Raw genomic sequence first — 27250 nt, forward strand, 5'->3', positions numbered from 1 at the left:
GAACTTCTTAGGGCAGCTGGGTAGCTCAGTGGATTGAGAGTCAGGTCTAGAGACAGGAGGTCCTTGGTTCAAATTCAGCCTCAGACACTTCCCAGCTGTGTGACCCTGGGCAGGTCACTTGACCCCCATTGCCTACCCTTACCACTCTTCCACCTAGGAGCCAATACACGGAAGTTAAGGGTTAAAAAAAATAAAAAAATAAGAACTTCTTGAGAGCAGGTATGGCTTTGTATTTGTATCCCTGGCACCTAGCATAGTGATTCATCCGCACATTCAGTTCTACATAGAAACTCAATAATAAATTGAATTCACCTGAACTAGTCAGTCAGAATATTGACAGCTTACATTATTTGAGAGCATTAGTATCACATCAATGTTGATGTGGGCAATACTGGGTCATTCCTGATATTAGCTATTGCATTAGATAATTATAATAATATTAGCTAACAATTATATAGTGCTTTAAAGTTGCAAAGCCCTAGAGGTATCAACTCATTTAATCTTCCAAAAGCTTTGCAATGTGGGTGTTACTATTCTCTCTTTTTCACTTTTGAAGAAACAGAGGCCAAGAGAGGCTAGTAAATGTTTAATGAAAGATTAGAACACAAGTCTTCCCAACTCCAGTCTTGCATTCTATCCACTACCCAGCCATTAACTTAGTCATGATTATATACAAAATATTTACTAGAGTTTCAAACAAAAAATTATCTGATTTGAAATCCATCTTAATTTTATTTGTCCCACTTTCCTAACAATAAAAGCTTCCCCAAAGTGGAATAGACTGGCCTCTGTGTAATGAACACCTACCCTCTCACTTAAGGTTTCAAGAAGAGGTGAAATGGGGACAACTAGATGGCTCAGTAGATAAAAAGCCAGATCTGGAGATGGGAGGTCGTGGGCTCAAATTTGACCTCATATACTTCCTAGCTATGCTGCCCTGGGCAGGTCACTTATCCCCAATTGTTTAATGCTCTTCTGCCTTGGAACTGAAACTTAGTAATGATTCTAAGACAGAAGGTAAAGGTTTAAAAAAAAAGAAGAGGAGAAATGATCACTTGTTGGAGATGATGTAGAGAAGAGTCTTAGTCGAGTTTCATTATCAGACATCTCAGTTGTTTTTCAGTCATATCCTACTCTGCATGACCCCATTTGGGTTTTTCTTGGTAGTGAAAAAAGAAAAGGTAATAGGGAAAGGCCAAGGTGGAGTAATGGTGAAAAACCACCTAGAAAATTTTCCTTGGACCAGGGAGTGCAAAACTCCGAGAGGCTCTCTTTAGAAAAACACACTATTTCTGTTTATTTGTAGATTAAGGATAGAAAATTGATAAACAAGATAAGGTGTCCCCGATACTAAGATTTAACTCTCTAACCCAGTCATCTATGCCTCTCTCATGAGAGAGCTCTTCGGATCTTCCAAAACTTCCTCCCAGCTCCCTATTCTAGCTAAGAAACCCAAAAATCTACCTAGCTACCTAGACTTAATTTCCAGACTGTTATTCAGTTAACCCTCAAATTGTCTCCAAAAAAGCTATTGAGAATGGACTCAAAACTGACTGAGTCCTTTCTCAAAGCTGGGTAAAAACCCCAAAGTCCAAATGCTAGAATCTTTGGATTACCTTGGCCAAGTCATTAAACAGCAGGGTAGCTAGATAACTTTCATGATGTTATCCAGTAGCAGGAACTTCCAACTCTCTCCAAGCTATCCAAGGATAGTAAACCAGAGCTGCTGCTTCTCTTCAGCTTAGAGGCAAGAAGCAACTGCAATAACCATTTTTCTCACAAGCCCCTCCTCAGCAGCCTCTCACATTCCAGAATCTCTTCCCAGGGTTGCAGTGATTCCCAAGGTGGGCGCTACCACCCCCTGGTGGGTGCTGCAGTGATCCAGGGAGGTGGTGATGGCCACACTTTTTTTGTATTACATTCTATTCTGAGTTCAATAAATAGTTTCATAATTTCCAGGGGGTGCTAAGCAATATATTTTCTGGAAAGGGGGCGGTAGGCCAATAAAATTTGGGAACCACTGTATGGTTAAACTTTTCCTCAATCTTTTTGAAGACAATTTACACTTTCTCTTATCCCCTTATAAGCCTTTTCCTACATTTCGCCCTCTGAGCATGTGAACAAATCTGTTAAAATAGATTTGTCATATGCTTACCAGTAAATATATAACTCCCCCTTATTCTACACCTATTCTACCATGCTTACCTAAAATAAAACAAACAGTTCTTACCTTAAACTATCTATCTACCCTATCTCTATCGTCTACCTGCTAGGGATATAAATTAGGAGGAAAAGAAATTACAACAAGCAATTGCATAAAGCAAAATCAAAATGTAAGCATTTGCAAAAAATAACAATTGTAGAAAATTCAACGTGCAAAATGTCAAAGAATATAACAAGAAATGCAAAAATGCAAAACAAACAAACAAAAAACAACAAGTACAAACTTTTCCAAAACAGTTACAAAACAAAATTATAACCTTTCACTGTAACACTAATACAGAAAACAAATCTATCTAAAAATCTTATAATAATCTATCAAACATTGTTTAAAGTTACAAATAATCCAATATAGTTTACGCTTTCATACTAAATAAAATCTATCTAATCACGCAAAAAACATTTATGCAAAGTGTATCTTAAACTCTTAGTTGAACAAGTCAAAGCAAAACGTTTTCTTATTCTAAAACCTCATTCTATTACAGAAAACAAAAACTGCCTACAGAAAACTGAAAGCTGTCTTCTATCCTAAAAATCCTAAACTTGTAATGTTTTAACTATGCACACATATAATATTCATCAAATCTGAACATATTTACAGGTATGTACAAGGATTTCTATTCAAATGTACAAATATATACAGATTCTAAAAATTTAATTTTTGCAGCCTTACAACTATTCCTACAGTAGATCATTGGAGCGGTTGGCCGTTTCCTTCTCCAGCTAATTTTACAGATGAGGAACTGAGGCAAACAAAGTCACACAGCTGGTAAGTGCCTGCAGCCAGTCTTGAACTCATGAAGATGCTAAATACTGTGCTCTATCCCTTGTGCCACCTAACTGCCCAAGATTAAATTGGACCAAATAGCTTCTGAGGTACCTTATAATTCTGGGATTCTGCGAAGTAAAGGTGTTTTTAAAGAAGATTGCCAGGGAAGTTGTCTTTGTTTTTGCTCATTGTTGTTGATATGAAAAATTACCTTTAGAGAATTAATTTCTACTTTTCAAAAAATAAAAACAAAGTGGAGAAGGCACAGTGTTTATAAAAAGGATGAAGGTCATAGCTGGATGGACCCTGGTGCTTGGCTAATCCAGCATTTTCACTGGTTGAGTCAAGTGAGCTAGCATTTATTGAGCATCTACCTTATGCCTAACCCTGGTCTAAACTCTGTTGCCTATTTTAAGAAAGAAAAACTAAAGACATCCCCTGCTCCCTAGAAGCTCACAATTTAGTGGAGGAGATAATAAATAAACCACTAATTGGTGCTATGGTTGAGGCACCAGGGCCTGGATTCAGGAAGACTTGTCTTCCGGAGTTCAAGTAGGGCCTCAGATGCTTATCAGCTGTGTGACCTTGGGCAAATCATTTAACCCTGTTTGCCTCAGTTTCTTCATCTGTAAAATGAACCAGAGAAGGCTCCAGTATCTTTGCCAAGAAAACTCCAAATGGAATCATGAAGTCAGACACAACTGAAACAACTGAACAACAGAAACCCAAATAAGTCAGCACAGGATACAGAGAGAGGAAGAAACTTCACTTTATACACTCTAGAACAGTGGTTCCCAAATGTTTTTGGCCTACTGCTCCCTTTCCAGAAAAAATATTACTTAGCGCCCCCTGTCACATACTATCACCACCCCTTACAGTTATTCACCACCCGCAAATGCACCTGTGGCCATCACCGCTCCCTGGATCACTGCAGCACCCACCAGGGGGCGGTGGCGCCCACTTTGGGAATCACTGCTCTAGAATGTGGCATATACTATCCATATGTAATGGACATGAGTGTCTCACAGTTTTACAGGAGACATACATCTGCAGAAGATATTTACTACATCCTTTTTCTCCCTCTTTCCTCCTGAGTTACCTGGCTCAGACAAAGTAACATGAAAGAAAGCAGTTTGGGGTAAGATCAGTTAGGGCAGGGAAAGGCACTTATGAAAACAAAAATGAAAGTGTTACTTAATTGTAACTTAAATTGTTATAAGGAAAGAACATATCCTTGTTAGTATAGTTATTTGCACTAAATCAAAAGGAAAGAGAATCCATTAGAATTGTCAGTAGCTCACAAAGTAACTTGTTAAATTGTCTAAAGAGAGAAAGGGAGAATTCCAGGAACTACTGAGGTCCTGGGATTTTTCTTTCCTAATTAAAGGTTTCAGAGAGAAAAGAGATATTGGAGAGAGATGTTTCACCCAGATATCGCATGCCAAAACAAAACAACTAAACCAACGACACAAAAAAAGTCAAACGTTCAAATACAGAACAAAATGGAGTCACACATTCTCCCAAAAATCCACTTTCGAAATTAGTAGATGGGAATGACAGCTATTATCAGCAATGAAACAATCCAGGACAGCTCCAAGGAAGTCATCCACTGCTTCAGAAGGAATTGGCAAAGTCCGAATGCAGATTGATGCATGCCATTCGTCACTTTATTTTACTCCATGAATTTTTCTCTTTTGTGTGATATATATCTTCTTTCATTACATGATGAACATGGAAATATGTATTATGTAATAATATACATACAACCTATATCATGTTACCTGCCATCTTGGGGAAGAGGGAGAGATGGGAGGGAAGGAGAGAATATGGATCACAAAATATAGGAAAATGATTATTGAAAGCTGTATACACATGTAATTTGGGAGGAATATTTTTTCAACTAATAATTTTTTTAAAAAAGAGAAATAAAGTAGAGGCATCTACAGGGCAGCTAGGTGGTGCAGTAGATAGAATGCTGAGATTAGAGTCAAGAAGACCTGAATTCAAATCCAGCCTCAGATAGTTATTACCTTTGTTGATCTCTGACAAGTCACTTAACTATTGTTTGCCTCAGTTTCCTCATCTGTAGGAAGGTTGGGAGGCAGAGAAGATTGGGAGAAGAGAGGGGAGCTTCATTATTTTGGATATTTAGTTTCTCTTTCTTAACTATTTTATACTTTTCCACCTTTTTTTTCCCTACCATCCCACTCATTACTCCAATGTTTGGACCACTCCACTTCTAATTTGAAAGATGGATATCTGGTAGTTTCAGATACCATTAAACTTTCTCCTGAAAGTAGGGATAAGGGCAGGATTTGTGATTTCATTGGAACTCTAAGGTGAAGGAATTCCCTCCACCAGTGCTGGAATCTGTAACTTGGAGTCTCAGAGCTGCCTAGAACAACACACAGCTAAGTGAACTTGCCCAGATTCAGACAGCATGTATTAGAAACAGAACTAGGGCCCAAGAACTTCCAGGATCAAGACCAGTTCCATCCACTAAGTCATGATGTCTCTCACTAATAACATAGTTTTTAAAGTTGTTTACAGACATACTACAAAAAGGCAGCCTGAGCCCCTGACAATCTTAGGTAACAAAAACAAAGGAAGGAAGGAAGGAAGGAAGGAAGAAAGAAAGAAAGAAAGAAAGAAAGAAAGAAAGAAAGAAAGAAAGAAAGAAAGAAAGAAAGAAAGAAAGAAAGAAAGGAAGGAAGGAAGGAAGGAAGGAAGGAAGGAAGGAAGGAAGGAAGGAAGGAAGGAAGGAAAGAAGGAAAGAAAAAGAAAAGAAAGTAGAACTTACCCTTCAAATGTTTCCTGGCAGGATATATACCCAATTAGGACCCAAAAAAACAGGACAGACCTCACGGTCAAAGATTTTCCCAAGGTCCAACAGATATTTATTTATAGGAACTGTGGTTAAAAGCTTGCTAATTGTAACTCTTATGTACCTAATTTCCTCATCTATTAAATGATGATAATAAAACATATTATCTGCTGACTCTTGTAAAAGTTCTTTGTAAATAAAGGACTGGGTAAATGCTAACCTATTAATAATGAATTATCTTTTACTTTGTTAGGGCCAGAAGCAAATATTATACTAGAAGCTTTTTTGTCTCAATAACATGTCTAACTGTGTTCCCTTTCCTACCTAGAATGTTAACTGGCAAGAATATCTTTAAAATCCTGGGAAAACTGCCCCTCCTACAAGGAGCCTTTATTTTTACAGATGATGAAAGGGAGTTTCAGAGAGGTGATATAGTGACTTGCCCAAGCTCACATTGGGAGCTTAGTAGTAGAGTCAGGATTTGCACAAAGTGAGGCATGGAATTATGTTGAGCTCTTCCCAATTCTTTATCTAAGCCCCCTTAAGACCAAAGGCAGCCTGAGCCCCTGACAATCTTGGGTAGCAAAAACAAAAACAAAAACAAATGAAAGTAGAACTTACCCTTCAAATGTTTCCTGGCAGGATATATACCCAATTAGGACTCCAAAATAATAATGATGACAGCATCTATGTAGCACTTACTTTGTGCCAGGCACTGTGCTAAGCACTTGACAATTATCTCATTAGCCAAACTCCCTGCAGTATAATATGTTCCCTAGCCAGGGCCTGGTGCCATCTTCCCCATCCTTATATCTCTTTACACTTCTCTATTGGCTTGTCATGTCCAACTCTTTATGAGTATACTGGGGTGGTTTGTCATGTCCTTCTCCGGCTCATTTTACCAATGATGAAACTGAGAGGAACAACTATAAGTGATTTGTCCAGGGTCACACAGCTAGAAAGTGTCTGAGGCCAGATTTGAACCCAGAGCCTCCCGTCCCCTGGCCTTGACTATCTACTGAGTCATCTAGCTGCCCTCACTATAAATGGTAATATCTAGTGGGTTAGGGTACTGTTACTCTTATGTTATTGTTGTTGTTGCCGCTCTGGATAGGGAGGGGAATTTGTTGTGTTTGTTAGGACTTCTCCTTTTCCAAAGGACTTTCATTTTATTTTAGGACATTCTCATGAGATAGGTCTAGTAAATAAAAGAGGTGTGAAGAACACAGTTTCCTGGAGAGGAGAAAGGAGTGTGTGAAAACAAGGGGAGAAAGCACAAGAAGGGAAGGTGAGAGTGTAGGCATTAAATTATCTTCCTAGTTTACCATTTTATCGACATTTTTCGTGTCACAAGGATTTTTATTTTCACTAATCCACTGATTCAATTCAACAGACAAATTTGCAGACAATCCCGTTCAAGGCACTGGCTAGATATTGTAACAGCTACTGTTAGAGATAGAGGTACATATAGTTGGGTCCCAATTTGTGTAAATGATGAATCCTGGGAAGGCAGCTAGCTAGAATATCTGAGGTTCAAATTCAGTCTCAGACACTTATTAGCTATGAGACCCTAAATAAGTCACTTAGTCGGTCTCAGTTTTTTCAACTGTAAAATGGAATAATAGTAGCACCTACCTCCCAGATATGGGGATCAATTGAGATGTTTTCACAAAGCACACAACACAGTGCCTGACATAAAGTAAGTGCTTGTTCTCCTTCATCCTTCTCCCCTCCATCAAATAGTCTCATGTATTCTAATTCCTATGCTTCAAAGTTGTAATTATGTAAAATATACAATGTGAATCTGAATAATACAGCCACTTCTCAGGACTTAGCTGTAATTAGCCATAGTTCTTGCCTTCGTGGAGTTAACAACCTGGTGGAGAAAATGAGCCACACACAGATGATATGAATTAACAAATACAAAATAAAAACATAAGTGGATGGGAAAGAGTGAGTTACACTGAAAGTCTAAGAAAGGAGAACTGAATTTAGAGTTAGAAAAGTGAATGAGAAGCCCCTGAGTTGCCATTTATCATTTGTGGAAGGTTACATAAATCATTTTCCCTTCTGGGGATCATTTTCTTGTAAAATGAAAGGATTAGGTTAGGTAACTAGTTAGGTAACCTTCCTGGCACTTACTAGCTATGTGACCCCTGGCAAATCACTTAACTTTGTCTGCCTTAGTTTCCACATTTTAAAATGAATTGGAGAAGGAAATAGCCAACCACTCCAATATCTTTGCCAAGAAAATCCCAAATGGGGTCGTGAAGTCAGACGTGACTGAAACATCTGAACAACAAAAAACCTTCATTACGGAGAAGCTGATCTTTAAAGGATGAATAGGATTTTAATAGAGATTGGAGAAAAGGGGAACATTCCAAGCACCTAGGCATAGGAAAAGGTAGGCAGAAGTTGGGGCATGATTAGAAATAATCTTGGATTAAAAAAAAAACTTCATAAGTACAAAATGAAGGAGATGTGGCTAAAAAGCAGTTCTTCTGAAAAGGAACTGGAGTTTTTAGTGGACCACATGCTCAATAAATGTCACTGAATGAGATGGTATTCCAGAAAGCTGATACAATCTTACATAGTGGGAGAATAAAGCAAAAAGGTTAACCAGAATGATGAGACTCTTCCAGGATCATATAACAGAACTAATGATGTTTAATAGAAGACAGGGGAACATAACAACTGCTTTCAAGTATTTGAAAGACATTCATGTGAAAGAAATATCAATATTTGTTCTGTCTCTCCCTAGAGAATAGCAAAAGTTGAAAGTTTCAGAGCTAAATTTAGGATCAGTTTAGAAGAAAACTTTTTGCTAACAATTAGGAAGATCCAGAAGTAGAAGGGCTGCCTTGTAAAGTAGTTCAGTCTCTGCCACTTGGATTTTTCAGGCAAAGATTGGATGAAACTTGGAGGGTGTGTTATAGAAGAGATTTCTTGCTCTGGTCAAGATTGATCTAAATAGCCTCTGATTCTCTGACTCAGATTCTGATCCACTAGGAAAGGTTTAGGGGGATTAGAAGGCAGAGGAGATTGAGAGAAGAGAGGGAAGCTTCATTATTTTGGATATTTAGTTTTTCTTTCTTAATTATTCTATACTTTTCCTTCCTTTTTTTCCTACCACTTCACTCATTATTCCAATGTCTGGACCATTCCACTTCTAATTTGAAAGATGGATACCTGGTAGTTTCAGATACCACTTAGCTTTTTCCTGAAATTAGGGATACAGGCAGGATTGGTGGTTTCATTGGTATAGGGAACTCTAAGGTGAAGGAATTCCCTCTAGCAGTGCTGGAATCTGTAACCTGGAGTCTCAGAGTTGCCTAAAACACTACACAGCTAAGTGATTTACCCAGATTCAGATAGTCAGCATGTATTAGAAACAGAACTAGGACCCAAGCACTCCCAGGATCAAGACCAGTGCTGTCCACTAAGTCAGGATGTCTCTCACTGATAACATAAGTTTCTGAAGATGTTTACAGATATACTAAGGCAATCTGAGCCTCTGACAATCTTAGGTAACAAAAACAAACAAACAAACAAACAAAAAACAGTTGAAAGTAGAACTTACCACTCAAATGTTTCCTGGCAGGATATATACCCAATAAGGACACCAAAAAACAGGATAGACCTCATGGTCAAAGATTTTCCCAAGGTCCAACAGTCAACCACCCAACGGATCTTTATAGGAACTGTGGTTAGAACTTTGGTCCTCTCAGAACATAAATGAATTCCCACATGGTAGAATTCTCACCAGTTTCAAGAACTCGCAAAGAGATAATCACACACACCTGGCATATTTTTAAAACAATCAATACATTTTCCATTCAAATAATGAGATAAAGAATAACTATTAGAGTTTTTTAAGAGATTGGAGATAAGAGCTTTTAAAATCTCTTTGGGAAAGAAAATATAATCGCCAGCGGATATCAAGGACACAAAACGTATTTATGGTTGTTGTATAAAAGTGATCCTTGGAATTTATCGCGTGATAGGAAACAGATTTATAATCTTGGAAAATGAAGTCCTTCCCAGGCCCACAACAGAAAGAAAGACCAGTAGATATCCAAGGACAGCCTACCATACTCTATCAGTTTATTTATTTCTTAATTTTTTAAAATAAAGTGCATCCAGAAAGGGCTAAGAAGCTGAGGGGCCCACGGGTTGAGTACCATACCCAAAGTCACCCAGATTGGAATTTACTTAGTCCATGTCTGGCGGGGCTCCATATTGAGGTTTTCTATTCATTTCTCTTTTCTAAAGCAGTGGCAACAGAAGACTTGTTAAAATCCTTTTCAGTCACTGCTTCTGAAGTAGTGGTGCTGACTGACAAAGAAACAGGGGACACTAAGCCATATATAAGGGTCCCTGTTACCATAGAATAACTTGAAAAATCATATATTGATATTATCTTGTATTTTATTGTATTTTTATTTATTTTATTAAGCATTTTCCAGTTACATATTAATCTGGTTCTGAACACACTGGAGAATGTTGTGGTTTGAATGCTGTTAGTGGACTGTATGTTTGAGACCTGTGACCTAAAATACTACTCCCATCTGCCCCCTCCCCCCCCCCCCCCCGTTTAAAATCCCTGGCACACTAGAGCTCTGCTTTTCATCAAATAGTGGAAGAATGCTCTAACTGATTCTGGAAATCATGTTTTATAGAAGTTTATTAATTCATACAAAAATTGGAGGGGGAGGAGGAAACTAGACCTGTAATTGCACTGGTATAGGGAATTCTTAGCAAGGAACTCCCTCTACCAGGTAAAGCACATTTTCTCTAACTTAATGTCTAAAAGTACCTGGGGCATTGAAATGATAAGTAACAATATATGTCAGAGGTGAGTCTCGAACTCAACTCTTCCTGAGTTGAAGGCTAACACACTATCCATTCTGCAACATTGCCTCTCCCGTGCAACCAGCCCTAATAAATATGCCTTTAAATGTGAAACTCATAACTAATAGGACCAAGACTGGATTTATGATTTGATTAGCAGGAAGAATTCCTGAGTGAGGAAACTCTCGGTAGCAATGCAAAACTGTTCCTTTTCTGCAACTTGTGGCTTTAAAAGAGTTGCCTAGGGTACCGAGTGGGTAGCTAGGTGGCAAAGTGGATAGAACACTGACTGATCATGGAATCAGGAAAACCTGAGTGCAGATCTATCCTCAGACACTTACTAGTTGTGTGATCCTGGGCAAGTCACTGAATCCTTTTTGCCTCAGTTTCCTCATCTGTAAAATGATCTGGACAAGGAAATGGCAAACCACTCTATTAAATCTTTGCCAAGAAAACCCCAAATAGGATAATGAAGAGTTGGACATGTCTGGAAACAATTGAACAAGAACACAACAGTTTAGGAAATTGCTGATTTAACTAATTTCATCTTTTTTTAGCAGTAAATGTGAATAAAAGTATAGTAGTCTGGAAATCAGGCATTCTGGCCTTCACGGGATCAATCAGTCCATCACCAAGCTTTATTTAGAGCCTACTGGGTGAACTGTGAAGGATTCTTAAGTAAGAAAGAGTCTCCTTGGGATCTCGAGCTGCATTTCCAATTGCCAAGGGGACTACTCCACTTGGATCTGCCGGTAACAGAAGTTCAGCATTCTGGCTAATACTTCCATCTGTGTGTTCTCAGGCAAGTCATTTTCCACTCTCCTGGCCTCAGTTTTCTCATCTATGAAATGAATTGAATGAGATCATCATTAAGGTCCCTTCCAGTTCTAAAACCCCTGTCCAAAACTGACTCACCTTGTTTTTCTCTAAACCTATCCCTCCTCTAGCTTCCTTATTTCTCCTTTTAAAAAATCATCTATCTTAGGACTGGTGCTAAATATTGATTCTAAGGCAGAAGAATCATAAGGGCTAAGCAATGAAGGTTAAATAACTTGCCCAGGGTCACACAGCTAGGAAATGTCCAAGGTCAGATTTGAAGTCAGTTCCTGCCATCTCTATCCTCTGTGCTATATAGCTGCTCCTACCTTATTTCTCTTAATGGTATTGTCATTCTCCCAGTTGTCCATACTCAGTCATCTTTGATCCCTTCCTCTCTGTCTCTTCCACAACCAGCCTGCCGCCTAGTATTATGATTTCTGCCTCTGCAGTGGCCTTTCCGTTATTCTGTAACTTTCCATTACCATTGCTGCTACTCTAGTCCAGGCTCTTGTTACCTCTTGCCTCAACCACTAGGTTCCTAATCTGTCTTCTAACCTTGTCTTTTGCCCATTGAATTGGATAAGGCATGTAAAGAAATGGGCAAACCTTAAAGTACAATATAAATGCTAGTTTTCATTATTGTTACTATTATTTATTATTTCAATACATTCCATTTACATATACCAGATTCGTCTTCCCAATATCCATCTCAAGTCATTTCATTCCTTTGCTCAGAACTTTTTGTAGAAAAAAAGACTCCATTACCAGAATAGTAGGTACTACATCCCACCTCTACCACATCTCTTAAATATATTTCCTTCTCTCTGAGACTTTTTTCCCCTAATTGTTGCAAGGTTTTTCCCCTTCTCTCTACTCACAAAGCTTCTACCCTTTTTTTTTTCTTTTCCAGGGCCTCATCACCTCTCACCTGGTCTATTCAAATAACCCCTAATTTCTCTTCTTGACTCCAGTGTCTTCCCTTTCCAATCTATCCCCACACAATATAATTGCCAAACTTATAGACCTAAAACACAGGTCTATGTCTCCTCTATGCTCAAAAATGGTCAGTGGTTCCCTAAGATAAAATCCGAAATCCTCAACCACTTAAATCTTTTCACAATCTTATCCCTGCCTTTCTAGACATTTTTTATTTCTTCCTTTCACTCACTCTCTGTTCAGTCAAACTGACCTGTATATAAGATACAGCATCTGGTAGGCAGCTAGATGGTACAGTGGGGAGAGTGCCAGACCTGGAATTAGGAAGATTTGAGTTCAAATCTGGCCTCTGAAATCTATGTGATCTTGGACAAGTCACTTAACATCTGTTTGTCTCAGTTTCTTCATCTATAACAGTGGTTCCCAAGCTTTTTTGGCCTACCACCCCCTTTCCAGAAAAAATATTACTTATCCTCCTGGAAATTAATTTTTTTTATTTTAATAGCAATTAATAGGAAAGATAAATGCACCTGTGGCCATCACCGCTTTCCTGGATCACTGCAGCACCACCAGGGGGCGGTAGCGCCCACTTTGGGAAATATATATGATCTAAATATAGGGTACCTACCTATATTAGCACCTACCTATCTGGGTTGTTGTGAGGATTAAATGACATAACTATAAAATATTTAACATAGCTCCTGGAATATACTAAGTGATATATAAATGTAGCTATTATAGCTATTTGTCTTCCCCCTTGTGTCTTTGCACAAGCATCCCCATATCTGGAATATGCTCTTGTCACCTCTGGCTTATATCCTAAACTTCCTTCAAAGCAGAGCTCAGATGTTACCTATTAAATGAGGCCTTTCCTGGTCCCCTCAATTGTTTGCATTTTTTTCCCACTGGTACTTTGAATTTAATTACTTGTATACAGGTTTTATACTCCTTAGTAGAGGGGAAGTTCTTTGAAGACAAGGACTATTTTTGTCTTCCTTGTATGGTGCCTTATACTAGTAAGTGCTTAACTGTTGTTGAATCAAATTAAAGAGATTCTCTTTCCTCTTTCCTGAAATCCCTTCTCTACTCTTTTTTTGGAATCCCCCATACCTAGCTAGAGACTTCCACATCTGTGCAACTCAGTAGCTGACAGCTCCTCACCTGTAACCTTAGAGATGGGAACCACTGAGATATGCCTGACAGACTAGACTCCAACTCTCCCTATAAGACACCTCCCTCCCTCCCTCAAATGTCCATGAGCAACAGCATAGGCATGCCCCCATAGGAGGAGGAATGGTCAGAGACTAGAATAACCAGGCCATGTTCCAACTCCAATGGAAGCCTTTTTCTGGGTCTTCACTCTTCTTCCACTTGCTAAACCCTGGATGAGTTCATCTCACCCAAAGACTAAATGTTCCTCTCCCCCACTGGCTAAATCAGGGGTTTATACTGTTATTCGAGAGAAACAATTGCATCCTTGTATTTGGGGTGCCTGTGATTCGATTGTATCTATCCTTGTCACATTTCACTCCTCACACTTTATTTACCTTACCCCATTGCTGTCAATTAAGCCCCTTCTCTTTAATTAAAAATACCTCAAATAAAGGCATATCGATTGCTGAATGAATAAAACCTAGTATATATAAGAATAACGTCATTAGAACTTCTCTGAGAATGTGATCATCTTAGTAGAAGTATACCTTTTTATGGAAAAAAAATTATCAAGTGGGCAATAACTAGCTCATGGCAATAGAGCACATGAAACATGAAGTTGAAAAGCTTTGACAAAAACTTCCTTATCAGAAGTCAAAGGGTGGACAGAATTCATAAAATGGCAGCTCAGATCCATTGGGAAGGATGAGTGCCTAGCAACAGGGAATAGCCCAGTAGTAGGCATGACCAATTTATGATTCAGAGCTCAAGAGGATTACCGGACCAGCAGATGGCATCAGCAGTAGCTCTGTGGACAAATACGCAGGAAAGGACAAAGGCAGCAAAGAGATGTTCCTACCCTCTCCAATTGAGTGTGTCCCATATGTTTGAGGATGTGCATGCAAGCTCCCAAATAATTTCTTTGGTTGTATTTGTTTCCCTAAGTGTGTTTTCTCTCCCATCATTGTGTGCTACCTTGTAGAAGAATATAATTATATGTATGAGGAGAAAACATCCTTGTCATTTATTCTGCTATACTATTTAATTAAATGTCTTTTGCTTTAAACTAATTATGTCCTCTGATTGGTCTGGGGGAAAAAAGTGATCCAGCCTCATATGCTGTGGTTTTGAGTGGATATCCAATCCATTCCTTGAACCTGGAGTAGTTTTCAGAAGGGACCCAGGCTACAATGTAAATGTAAGAGTATATTTTCCTACTTAGAATAATTACTTTTAAGAAGTTTAGAAGTATCAATTTACATACAAAATTAATTAACCAATTAATTAACCAATAGTAATTGCTGCATCTTCTTTCCTGCCCTGTTCCCCCAAGGATTTCATTTGCAAAAAAAAAGTATCCTAATGACTTTTTGGCAACAGGAGGCCCTACTGAAATGATCTATTATAATGGAGACTATGATGATATGACGAGACATGGAGGCTATAATCCTGAAGGACTAGAGAACAAGGAAGGGCGCTTTACCTTCTCCCTAACAAGGCTAGAATTCTAGAGGCAGTGAACTGGAATCCTCCTAAATATGGGATTATATTCTCCCTTTTAATAGCAAGGAGGAGCCAGGGCCCTTTAACAATACCGTAATCCAAAATATCATTTCATTTTCAAATGATCTATTTGCCTTAAGAAGATATGCATAGTAAATTACTTCTCACAGAAAATGAAAATTCTATTTTGCTTGTGTTAATAAAGTATTTTGTTTACCTCAATCAATTAAATGTCAAGGGGAAGAGACTCAAAATCATACTAAGGAGAAGAAAGGAAAAAAGCTTGCTATTTAAAGGTTGCTATAGTAAATTCACCATACATAAATAATCAAGAGTTCACTAAATACAATATATTCTAAAAGCAACTCCTAAAGATTAAAATATCAAATGAAAATGAATGTTCTTCCTTAGATGCCAGTTATAAAGTATAAACATCCATAAAAGGGAGGTTTTGCAATAGATGATCTCTAAAATCCCATATAAGAGTCTATGATTCTAATTCTAAGTGGCTGAATAATGTCACAGACAAACTATTTATAAAGACTGATAAACTATTGGCCATTTCCAATAGATAATATTCTGGAATACCAGGTTTGGAACTTTAAAATGACTCATTTTTATGATATTTTGAATGTTTGTGCCCAGTTCCATCCTATCTACCTAAACTCTGCAGGTACCCATATTTTACATTCATGCATTCAATTCAACAATTATTTAGCACCTACTTTGGAGCTGCTGTGCTAAGGTAGCATAAAGGACATGCTGAGTCCCCCAATACTTATATAATAAACCACTTTAATTTTTTTTTAACCCAACCATAGCTAATTTATCCCTGGTAGTTTAGGAGTATATATCTATCTGCAAAGACCCATTCTAGGTCTTTGCTGCCACATTACACCAGTCTACAAGATATCCTCAAGATATCCTCTCTCCTTTCTCAATGAGTGTAGTACCAGACTCACAATTTTCCCACCCACACTGGCTCCTACCCTTTTGGGAGAATTCAATATAAATGATGATATACCTATAAAAACACTGGCCTCAGATTCCATGATCTGCATCTTCACTCCACTTTAGCTACCTACGAGAGCAGTCAATACCAGAAATCTCCCCATCACCAATAACTGTGGCATATTTATGATCTCAAATTGTGAAATCTTTCTTCCTAATTGAAACAATTTGAACAAACTATGTGACCATTATGTGTAAGGCACTGCACATAGCACAATTTCTTATTTATCTAACTCTCCCTCCATCTTATTTCTTCTAAATGTACTCTTTGCTCTTCTCAAGAACTCCAGAACCTCCATTCCTTTCTATACTCAAAATCCATCAATCCTGCCCTTGTCTCATTTTTGTCTCATCACAGTCTTGGCCCTAAGGTTGTTTGCATAGTGTCCTTCCAACCTTTGAATTTGCCCTTTTCTTTGACTTTTCATGCCATGCTACTCTCCAACACTAGTTTACACTAACCTTTTCCATTACTCTCAAATTATGACCACTGCTGGATGAAGTTATTCAGTTTTATAAACCATGACCTACAAATTCATGCTTAGCTACTCCAAATTCTAGTGAGAACTCACTGCTCTTCATTCCTTTTATTCTTCCCTTATTGATTCATTAAACTTCTCAAAGTGGCTGTCCCAAATTTTCCTTTCTCCTGAAGTTCCTTACATCTTCCTACCCCATCTCTAAGCAGATGACCATCTCCTCTACTGTACTGAAACATTCAATGCCATCCACTAAAAGCTCCATTTCTTCTTACTCTACTCCTAAAAACTCATATATGTTCATCCTCTATCCTCTCCCTCTTCCTTTGCTCCAGTTTTCCACGGTTATCATTCAGTGCTAACCCAGTGGCTTTTCCTCAGTCCTCATCCTTCTTGACAACATAGACCACTCCCTCTTCCTAGATACTTTCTCTTTCTTTGGCTTCCATGATCATACTTTCTTTTGGTTCTCCTCATCTACCTAACAACTCTCTTTTCAGTTACCTTTGCTCTTTCATCATCCATCTTCTATGACCCTGAGAAACTAGGTGGCTGATTGGATACAGTTTTGGGCCTGGAGTCAAGAAGGCTTGAGTTCAAATCCAACTTCAGATGCCTAACAGCTGGGTGACCTCAGACAAGTCATGTAACTGCTGTCTGCCTCAGTTTCCTCCACTGTAAAATAGGGATTACAAAAGCCTCTCTCCCAGGGCTGTGAGGATTAAATATGATATTTGTAAAGTATTTATCACAGTGCCAGGCATAAGGTAGGTGCTTAATAAATGCCTGTTCCCTCCCCCCTTCCCTAAGAAATAATGTCATTTAAGGCAGTGTATGAGAACATATACTTTCTCCTCTGGTATGCTATCTTGAGAAGCCATGGGTTCAAAGAACATCTCTACAAACACTACTCTCAGAACTAATTATCCAAGCCTGATCTTACTCTTGGAAGCTCTTCTGGATAGCTCTTCTCTCATGGCCTGTTGGCATCTCAAGCTTTTCCCATTTCTGGTGAGAGAACTACAGTCATTTTAGTCACTCAGGTTCATGACACTGTTGTCATCCTTTTCCCTTCTTTCTCTCTTCTCCTCTCCCTCTCCCTCACATTCAATCAGTTACCTAGTCTTTAATGTCCCTCACACCCATTCTTATTCTCTAAACTTACATGGCCACCACCTTAATTCAGGTCCTCATCACTTCTCACCCAGATTATTTTAATAGCCTCCTCACTGGTCTTGCACCTAATCCATCCTTTACTTAGCAGCCAAAAGAATCTTCCTAAAGGCAAGTCTTACCAAGGGCTTCTCAACGTAGCATTAAAGCCCTCCCTGGCTGGCTCCATCTATTTTTGCAGCCTTCTCTCACATAACTCCCTATCTTTATGAGCTCTCTATTCTAGCCATGCTAGACTACTAGCAGTTCCCAGATCTTGACATTCCATATCTTACCTCCATGCATTTCTACCAGCAACACCCCCATGAATAGAATGCATTCCTTCTTCATCTCTCTTAGAGACTTTATCTTACTTCAAGGCTCAGCCAAGCTATGGAACCTTCCCAAATCCCCCCAGTTGTTAATACTCTCTCCATCCTCCAATTACTTTGTATTTGCCTTGCTTCCCAATTCTCTAGTACAATGAATACCTTACAGACACAAAGTACTTGACAAATGCTTGTTGAATTGATGGATAAATCATCCATTTTACAAGAGCTTCCTTATTTATTTTAGAGGAATAAATGAACTGAGGACCAAAAATATTTATTTATACTGATTCAAGTAAGAAATCATAGGATCACAGGCTTAGACCTGGAAGGGATATTACAGGCCGTCTATTCCAACGCCTTTATTTTAAAAATGGCTTGCCTAGGGTAGGGTAGCACAGTTAGTAAGCCAAATTCAACATCATACATTATATCGCATCATGTAGACACAGTAGATGTAAATCTTTGGTCAAACACTCATGATGCTAACGTGCAATTTACTAGTATTTTTTTTTACTTAAAAATAATTATCTAAAACATACCAAGTACACTTGTCTCGTTAGTAGAGAGACTTTATTGTAAAGCCTCACTACCTTGACCTTCTGGTTGATATTTCATACTTGTTTTAATCTCTTATTCATTTTGCATCAAGTAACTAAGAACTGGATAAGGCTCAAATTCTACTGAATTTTGTGTTAATTTCTATTAGAGAATTCTCCTCTGGAATATCTCCGTCTACTGGAGGAGGTGCTGTAGGAGGATGAAGGAAGTGGCGAGTCAGCCATTCACTGGTTCTCATAGCTTTGCAGTGGAGGCAAGGCCTTTCCCTGATCTGATAGCTGCCAAGGTTCCTCTGCCTTTGAGCTATCTTTCTTCTTCTGAGGCTGGCTGGTGTTGGGTGATGTTCCGTCTCGCTCTCCTTCCAGGAGGAGGCTCCCGAGTTGGAGTCCATGCTGTCCCTGTCCGTGGTGTCGCTGTCGTGGAGGCCTTGATTCATCTGGTTCAGCTGAGAGTGAAGCCTGGCTCTTCTCCTTTCTAGGTAGGCGTTCACAAGGGCCACTTCGGAGTCCGTTACAGGGGAAAGCTGCATGTGTTTGGGTTTCTTCTTAAAGATCTTTCTAAAAGAGTCCCAGATGGCGCTTTTGTTGTGTCGCTTGCAGTAGGCATCTTTGATAACAATAATCAGAGGAAAGCAATTGATTAGCTGCATGGTGGCTCAACGAATGACTAATACAATATAAATTAATATAATAACAACTACAGCAACCTGTAGCATGAATCCCAAAGATAGTAAGTCGTACATGGGTCTGATTTTTTTTTTAGCAATATTCAGACTATACACATCACTGCCAGATACGACAAAGCCCTACTCTATACCTTATTTACCCCCCACCCCATGTGGGTAAGATGCCTTCTCAGTCTGGAAGAGCAGAAGGAAACAGATGGAAATCTGAAAGGCCCTCTTTGGAAAGATAATGCTGGTCTGATTTAAGGTCCACAGCAAATATCCCAACCTTTTCCAAAGAAGGACCAAGCTTCTATTTCTCAGAGGTTTTACATTCTTAAAAATGAGTGATGGGGGCAGCTGGGTGGCTCAATGGATGGACAGCCAGGCCTAGAGACAGGAAGTCCTGGGTTCAAATCTGGCCTCAGACACTTCTTAGCTCTGTGACCCTGGGTGAGTCACTTAACCCCCATTGCCTAACCCTTACCACCCAACTCTTCTGCCTTGGAACCAATATACAGTATGAACCTGAGACAGAAGGTAAGGGTTAAAAAAAATATTTTTTAATGAGTGATAGGGTAATGGGAGTGGGAGATGACATGGGGCAGACAAATAGCAAAAGCCAAGGTAAGAGAAATAGGGGAGGGATCAAGAAGATGGGAGGCAATGTTTCCAGTTCCCTACAAAACTCAATTTGACTTAGTGGTGGGGACAGAGAATAGGGATGGGGACAGGGCAACTGGAAACCATCAGCAGTAATGTACACTGTCATAATCTTTTTTACTGGATGCTAAATATACACTAGGTCTCACCTTTACATCCTGAGCCACCTGTCCCACTGTCAGTTGATAAAGATATATCCTTTTTCTCAGACATCTGTGTCAGGAAATATAGACTAATTACAGAGATTTTCTAAATTAGAAGCCATTCATTATTATTTCTTTGTTAAGAATCATTGTTGCCTTGGGATATTAGTTGAGTCTGATTTAAAGTTTTAATTTACCAAATATTTATTGAGCTCCTGCTCAAACAATCATCAATTTATTTTTTTAAAACCCTTACTTTCCATCTTAGAATCAATACTGTGCATTGGTTCCAAGGCAGAAGAGTGGCAAGGGCTAGGCAATGGGGATCAAGTGACTTGCCCAGGGTCACACAGCTGGGAAGTGTCTGAGGCCAGATTTGAACCTAGGACCTCCTGTCTCTAGGCCTGGCTCTCAATCCACTGAGCTACCCAGCTGCCCCTGATCATCATCAATTTCAAAGACAAACTTTTGGTAGTCTTGTTACCAAATTTTTTAAGTGTTGGACTAAGTGAAATAAATAAAATAATGACTTTAAGGATAATGTTTTTAAATTGATCCTGGATTACCAATCAAATGACTAAATAATTATTTTATAGAACTAGAAAAAAATAATAACAAAATTCATCTAGAAGAACCAAAGGGAATTAATTGAAAAAAAAAAGTGAAGGAAGGTAGCCTAGCAGTACCAGATCTCAAACTGCACTATAAAGCAATAATCATCAAAATGGTCTGTTTTTGGCTTAAGAAATAGGAGGGTGGATCACTGGAATAGACTAGATACACAATATGGAAGGATAAATTAACTTAACAACCTACTGTTTGATAAACACAAAGACCCCAGTTTTTTGGGATAAGAACTCACTGTTTAAGAAGAACTAATGGGAAAACTGGAGAACAGCATGGCAGAAACTAAGTATAGACCAATATCTCATACCCTATGCCAAGACAAGGTCAAAATGGGTATATGACTTAGACACAAAGGGTGATATCATGAGTAAATTAAGGGATCATAAAAATAGTTTATCTGTCAGCTCTATGAAGAATTTATAACCAAACAAGAGATAGCATTATAATGAATTAATTTTTATTATATTAATTTTAAAAGCTTTTGTATAAGCAAAACCAATGTAATCAAGATTAGAAGGCAAAAATAATTATAACAAGTTTCTCTGATAAAGGTCTAGTTTCTTAAATTTATAGAGAACTAAGCCAAATTTATAAGTATATAAGCTATCGGGGACATCTAGGTAGCTCAGTGGATTGAGAGCCAGGCCCAGAGATGGGAGGTCCTAGGTTCAACTCTGACCTCAGACATTTCCTAGCTCTGTGACCCTGGGCAAGTCACTTAACCCCCATTGCCTAGCCCATACCACTTTTCTGCCTTAGAACCAATACCCAGTATTGAGTCTAAGATGGAAGGTAAGGGTTTAAAAAAAAAAAGTATATAAACTATTCCCCAACTGACAAATGATCAAAGGATAAGAACAAGCAATTTTCAGATGAAGAAATCAATGCTATCAATAATCATATGAAAAAATGTTCTAAATCACTCTTGATTAGAGAAATGCAAATTAAAATAATTCTGAGGTTACACCTCACACCTATCAAATTGGCCAATATGTTAGTAAAGGAAAGTGATAAATGTTGGGGGTCATGTAGCAAAATTGAGACAATAATGCATTGTTGGTGGAGTTGTGAACTGATCCAACCATTCTGGAGGACAATTTGGAACTATAAACCCAAAAAACTATAAAACTGTGCATACCCTTTGATCTTGTTATAACACTGTTGGATTTGTATAACAAAGAAATCATTTAAAAGGGGAAAGGACCTATTCACATAAAAAATATTTATAGCTGCTCTTTTTGTGATGGCAAAGAATTGGAAATTGAGGGGCTGTCCATCAATTTGGGAATGGCTGACCAAATCGTGGTATATGTTGCTGAAAGAATACTATTATGCTATAAGAAATGATAAGCAGGATGATTTCAGAAAAAGTAGGAAATATCTACATGAATTAATGCAGAGTAAAATAAGCAGAACCAGGGGGACATTTCACACAGTAACAGTAATATTATATGATGATCAAATGTGAAAGATTTAGTTACTCTCAGCAATCTAATGATCTGGGACAATTCTGTGGGACTTATGCCAAAGAATGCTGTCCACCTCCAGAGAAAGAACTGTTGGAGTCAGATGCAGATCAAAGTATACCACCTTCCACGTTAGTTTATTTACAGTTTCATTTTGCAGTTTTGGTTTTATATGAGTATTCTCTTACAATAATGACCAATCTATGGAAGTATGTTATGCATGATAATACATGAATAATTCAGATCAAATTATCTACCATCTCTAAGAGAGAGGAAGGAAGGGAGGCAGGGAGATAATTTGGATCTTATAATTTCAAGAAAACATGTTGAAAATTATTATATATACAATGTAATATTATACTACAATTACACTAATTAAGAAAATGAAATATCTTTGAATAAAAAAATTGATCCTGGGTGACAAAAGCTTTCAAGAATCTATGTCAGAGTAGAAAAAACGCTTTGCAATCTTAAAACACTACATAAATACGAGTTGTTATTATAAATAATGCAGTCTCTTAAAATGTCCCTGGATAGTGTAGAAAATTACTTTCAGGTATCATAATTTAATAAGTCAAGGTATAGTCCTCAAATCAAATGGCATTAAATATATGTATAAAACTTTACAAATCTTAAAGCTCTATATAAATTGTTTTAGTATTATAAATGCAGTGGAGGGACTTTTTAGTATTATAAATGCAGTGGAGGGACTCTTTATGTTAGAGGAATAAGAAATTTGGGACTAAAAGTATTTATTTATGCCCTCTTTAATAAAAATCCAAGCATAGGGGCAGCTGGGTGGCTCAATGGATTGAGAGGCAGGCCCAGAGATGGGAGGTTCTAGGTTCAAATCTGATCCCAGACACTTCCTAGCTATGTAACCCTAGGCAAGTCACTTAACCCCAATTGCCTACCCTTACCACTCTTCTGCCTTGGAACCAATACATAGTATTAATTCCAAGATGGAAGGTAAGGTTGAAAGAAAGAAAAGAAGGAAGGAAGGAAGGAAGGAAGGAAGTGAAACATTGTGGCACAATCAAATGTAACAGACTTTTCTACTAATAGTAATGCAAAGATACAGGACAATCCAGAGGGATTTATGAGAAAAAATGCTATCCACATCCAGAGAAAGAACTGTGGGAGTAGAAACGCAGAAAAAAAAGCATAAGATTGATTACATGGTTCAATGGATATATGACTAGGGTTTTAGCTTTAGAAGAACACTATTATAAATATGGATAATAATTTGAAAATATTTTGAATATGGAAATAGGTTTTGAACAATGACATATGTATAAACCAGTGGAATTACTTGACAGCTCTGGAAGGGGATTGGGAAGAGGGAAGGGAAAGAACATGAATCTTGTAACAGTGGAAAAATATTCTAAATAAATTTTTAAAAATAAAAAAAGATTGTCTATAGCGAAAACGAATAATGTGGAAATAGGTATCAAGTGATAATATTTGTACAACCCAGTAGAATTGCTTGTTGGCTCTGGGAGGGGGGAGGGAAAGAAAATGAATCATGTAAACATGTAAAAATGTTTGAAACAAATAAATAAATAAACTAGTACTTCATAAATTGAACTCCATTAAGCAAATATGAATAAAACAGGAAAAACTGGGTGTTCCCAAGGTTGCACCTTGAAATTAACTACCTGTAGTTATACTACTTGGTTAGTGGCAGAGCCTCAGTTTTTTTGGTTTTCCTGAGAATGGGGATAAATCTTATCTGCATAAAAGAAATGAAGGATAAATGGTCTCTTGAGATCTCTTTCCAGCTCTAAGATCTAAGGTTCTATGTAGATGATACAGATAAAATTATTGTTGTTTTTAAATCTATAAAACTGAGGTTGTTTAGCCTGAACCAAAAGGTGACTGGATAAGTACAGTTAGAGAGAGTTCATCCAATCAGTATTTTAGATGTGATACCTCTAATAGGAAAAACTCAATGGCTCTTTTTAAGCATTTGAAAGGTAGTCACTAGGGGGATAGCTAGGTGACTTTATAGGTTGAGAGCCAAGCCTAGAGAAGGAAGGTCCTGGGTTCAAATGTGACCTTACCTCAGACACTTCCTCGCTGTGTGACCCTGGGCAAGTCACTTAACCCCAATTGCCTAGCCCTTACTGCTCTTCTGCCTTGGAACCAATACACCGAAGTTTAAAAAAAAAAAAAAAAAAAAAAGGAAGTCATTGGAATGGGGATTAAATTTGTCTTATTTGGCCCCACAAAGCAACAACAGCAATGTACAGAAGACTTAAGAGTGACATTAAAACTGATAAACTTCCTAACAACTCACCATCCAAGAGTCAAATGAGTTGCATTGACAAGTAGACCTAGAGGTCCTCAAAGAAAAGCTGAATGATTACTTGTTGGATATGTTTTAAATGGAATTCTTAACCAGAAGCCTTTTGGAATCTCTTCCAACTCTAACAGAGTCTATGAAAATGTTTGATGATATACAAGAGAGTAGTAACTTTCTTGTTAGGCTGGTCATTCATTCAATAAGTTTAGCTAGGTAATATAAAACTATCCCTATTCTAATTCTATTGATTGCTATCAAAGATTCTGCCTAAAGAAGATTCAGATGAATTTACTATAGAGAGGCATCTCTCTACCTACCAAAATGAAAAACCAAAGAGTTTAATAACCCATTTTTGCTTCTAATGGAGCACTCAGAGTAGAAAAGATGACTGCCAACCTATTCAATATTTTGATTATTATTACTAATAGTAATAATTACTAAAAATAAAATATTACTGTTGTTAATATTATCACAATGTACATTTTATATGTACCAGTAGTAAATACAATTATTTGATTAGCCATCTATTTAATATTAAAAATCAGAATCTGTAGTTATTTTAAGGAGATATAAAAGCACTACCAGCTATAATAATGCTAGTAATAATAATGGGTGATATATACACATATATTATGCACCAGCTAAGTGACACATTATAAAAAGTGTTGGGTCTGGAGTCAAGAAGACCTGAGTTCAAATTTGACTAATAACTAAGTGACCTTGGTCGAGTCACTTAACTTCTGTGTCTGTTCTCAGGTTCCAAAGCTGTAAAATGGAGACTATAATAGTACCTACCTCCCAGGGTTATTGTGAAGAACAAATGAGATAATATTTGTAAGTGCTTAGCACTCAGTGTCTGGTACATAGTAGGTAGGCACTATGTAAATGCTTCCCATTATCATTATTATTAATACTGCTTTACATTTTTACAAAGAGAAATACTCTATAATGGTAGTTCTGAATCTTAGTCTGCATTCTTATTTTACTTAAAAAAAATCTTTCTATTGAGTTTAAGATTCCATAGTACATATTCTGTAATATCTAATATCTTACTTCCCACAACCAGAATTATGAGGACGTAGAAGAAAACTTTGGGTCAGTAATAGCTGGGAAGGCTTTATAAAAAAAAAATAATAACTTTATAGAAATACATGGCTTAGTAAACATATTAATAAGAATGGAAGAATATCCTACCCAGAGAGAAGCCCTATAGAGGATCATCAGGAACAACATAATGGCAAAGTACCAAAGCAGAAAGTTCCCTATTGCCCCACAAGAGTCATCCTTTCGGCATTCATACTCCGGATTTGAAATTAAATTCAAAGGCTTTTTGGGAGGGTCCATCTCCCAGAAAAGGGAATAGGGGAGTCCCATGAAGCTACTTTCTTAGAAAATATCAAAACATGCTTTATGTGATTGAGGATGACTGGGAGAATACTTGAATCCATGATGTATAACAACTTCCTTGGCAACCTATTATGACATATTTCAGCAACTGTGACAAGAATGAACAAGCCACTACAATGGATTCCTTAAAGTTTTTTGGAATATTTTAAGTATCTTACTTCAGCTAAAACTAATGGGTAATATTTCTTTTCATCTCAATTTTAGGGGACATTTTTGTACAAACTCCATTTCCTATCAGCAAATATTGCTTGATTCTTTAAAAACAATTTGGTTTCTTTGAGGCATTAAGTAATTTTCTCTTTCCCTTTATTAACATATGATTAGACTACACTAAAATTTAGAATTTGGGGTGGTTCCTAAATAAATGTACAAGGATCAATATAGAACTTGAGATAGTTATGAATTAGATAAAATTTACTAGAGCATTTTTTCTTCTTAATTTAGGGAAGTAGAACAAGGAAAACTTGGGTCCCTAGTACTAGCTAGTGTTGGCAGCTGTTTACATCTGACACTGCCTCCACACTTTTTCAAGTAATTTCTCCACTTGAGTTGATAAATACATCTAAAATTATAGCAAAATCCACTTTAAATCTGTAAAATGTCATGTCACTGTTTATAAAGTACTTTGGAATTTTCATATTTTATATATATGTACATATATATATATAATGTTGTAAACTATCAGTAATGTGTATTCCCTCTGTTTTTCATACTCCTGGAAAAAAACTTCATTTTCAAAAGAATATGGTCTTGTAACCAAAATTTGGGATTTTGATCAGACATCTCAGCATTCTATGACAATGCTATCTTTTATAATATATATCACCTTATTCAGAGACATTTCCCCAGTTATTTATGTTCTTTGCTTCTCCTTTCTCATAAATATGCAATGCAATTGCATAGTTATAGGGAGAATTCAATTATCTATGATATAGTATATCCGTCTTCCCCAAGAATTAAGTTCCTCTGTCAGCCAGTCACATTTTCAGAATGGCTCTTATTTATGTGATTCTTTACAAAGCCTTCTCTTCAGTTACTGTGAGCTAGGGCAGATATGATTCCCCTTGCATAGCGGTTCCAGCCTCGGAAACAGGAAGACGAGTTCAAGTTCTTTCTAGCTGTGTGATTTTAAACGAGATACTTAAAACTCTCAAGTGTCAATATCTTAAGTTGCAGAAATCTCTGACAACATCCTCCTAAAAACAAAACAAGACAAAATAAAAAAACTCGAGCCGAAAACGACAGGTTGAAGGAGCTCCTGGGACTCTAGTCTATACTCTGGGAAGAGTGATCAATCCCTGGTGAAACCTAAGATTTTTTTTTTTCCTTCTTAAAAAAACTTGGCGGGGTGCAATGTTGCCGATTTCTA

At 37.6% G+C, this 27250-nt stretch overlaps 2 protein-coding genes across 2 annotated transcripts in view; both read right to left on the reverse strand.

Moving 5' to 3' along the window:
- Positions 1 to 11851, reverse strand: part of LOC123249935 — a 79777-nt gene extending 67926 nt beyond the window's left edge. The window contains 1 exon segment of the mRNA XM_044679018.1: positions 11810 to 11851. Within this exon segment, the coding sequence (XP_044534953.1) occupies positions 11810 to 11851 (42 nt within the window).
- Positions 11852 to 18718: 6867 nt separating this feature from the next.
- SSMEM1 (serine rich single-pass membrane protein 1) lies at positions 18719 to 25848 on the reverse strand. The gene is made up of 3 exons (XM_044677398.1): positions 25669 to 25848; positions 20083 to 20146; positions 18719 to 19212 (listed from the first exon to the last, which is right to left on the reverse strand). The coding sequence occupies exons 1-3, from the start codon at positions 25846 to 25848 to the stop codon at positions 18719 to 18721; spliced, it is 738 nt and encodes a 245-aa protein (XP_044533333.1).
- Between the last annotated feature and the right edge of the window lie 1402 nt (positions 25849 to 27250).

Source organism: Gracilinanus agilis, chromosome 5, assembly GCF_016433145.1.
Source record: "Gracilinanus agilis isolate LMUSP501 chromosome 5, AgileGrace, whole genome shotgun sequence".
Lineage (NCBI taxonomy): Eukaryota > Metazoa > Chordata > Mammalia > Didelphimorphia > Didelphidae > Gracilinanus > Gracilinanus agilis.

Bases quoted from the DNA above. Each gene is read 5' to 3' on its own strand.
- SSMEM1 (XM_044677398.1), bottom strand. From the start codon at position 25,848: ATGGGACTCCCCTATTCCCTTTTCTGGGAGATGGACCCTCCCAAAAAG. The intron at 20,147-25,668 runs GTAGGATATTCT...TTCCTGACACAG, and splicing joins TCTATAGGGCTTCTCTCTGG to ATGTCTGAGAAAAAGGATAT. The intron at 19,213-20,082 runs GTGAGACCTAGT...TTGTTATCAAAG, and splicing joins AGGTGGCTCAGGATGTAAAG to ATGCCTACTGCAAGCGACAC.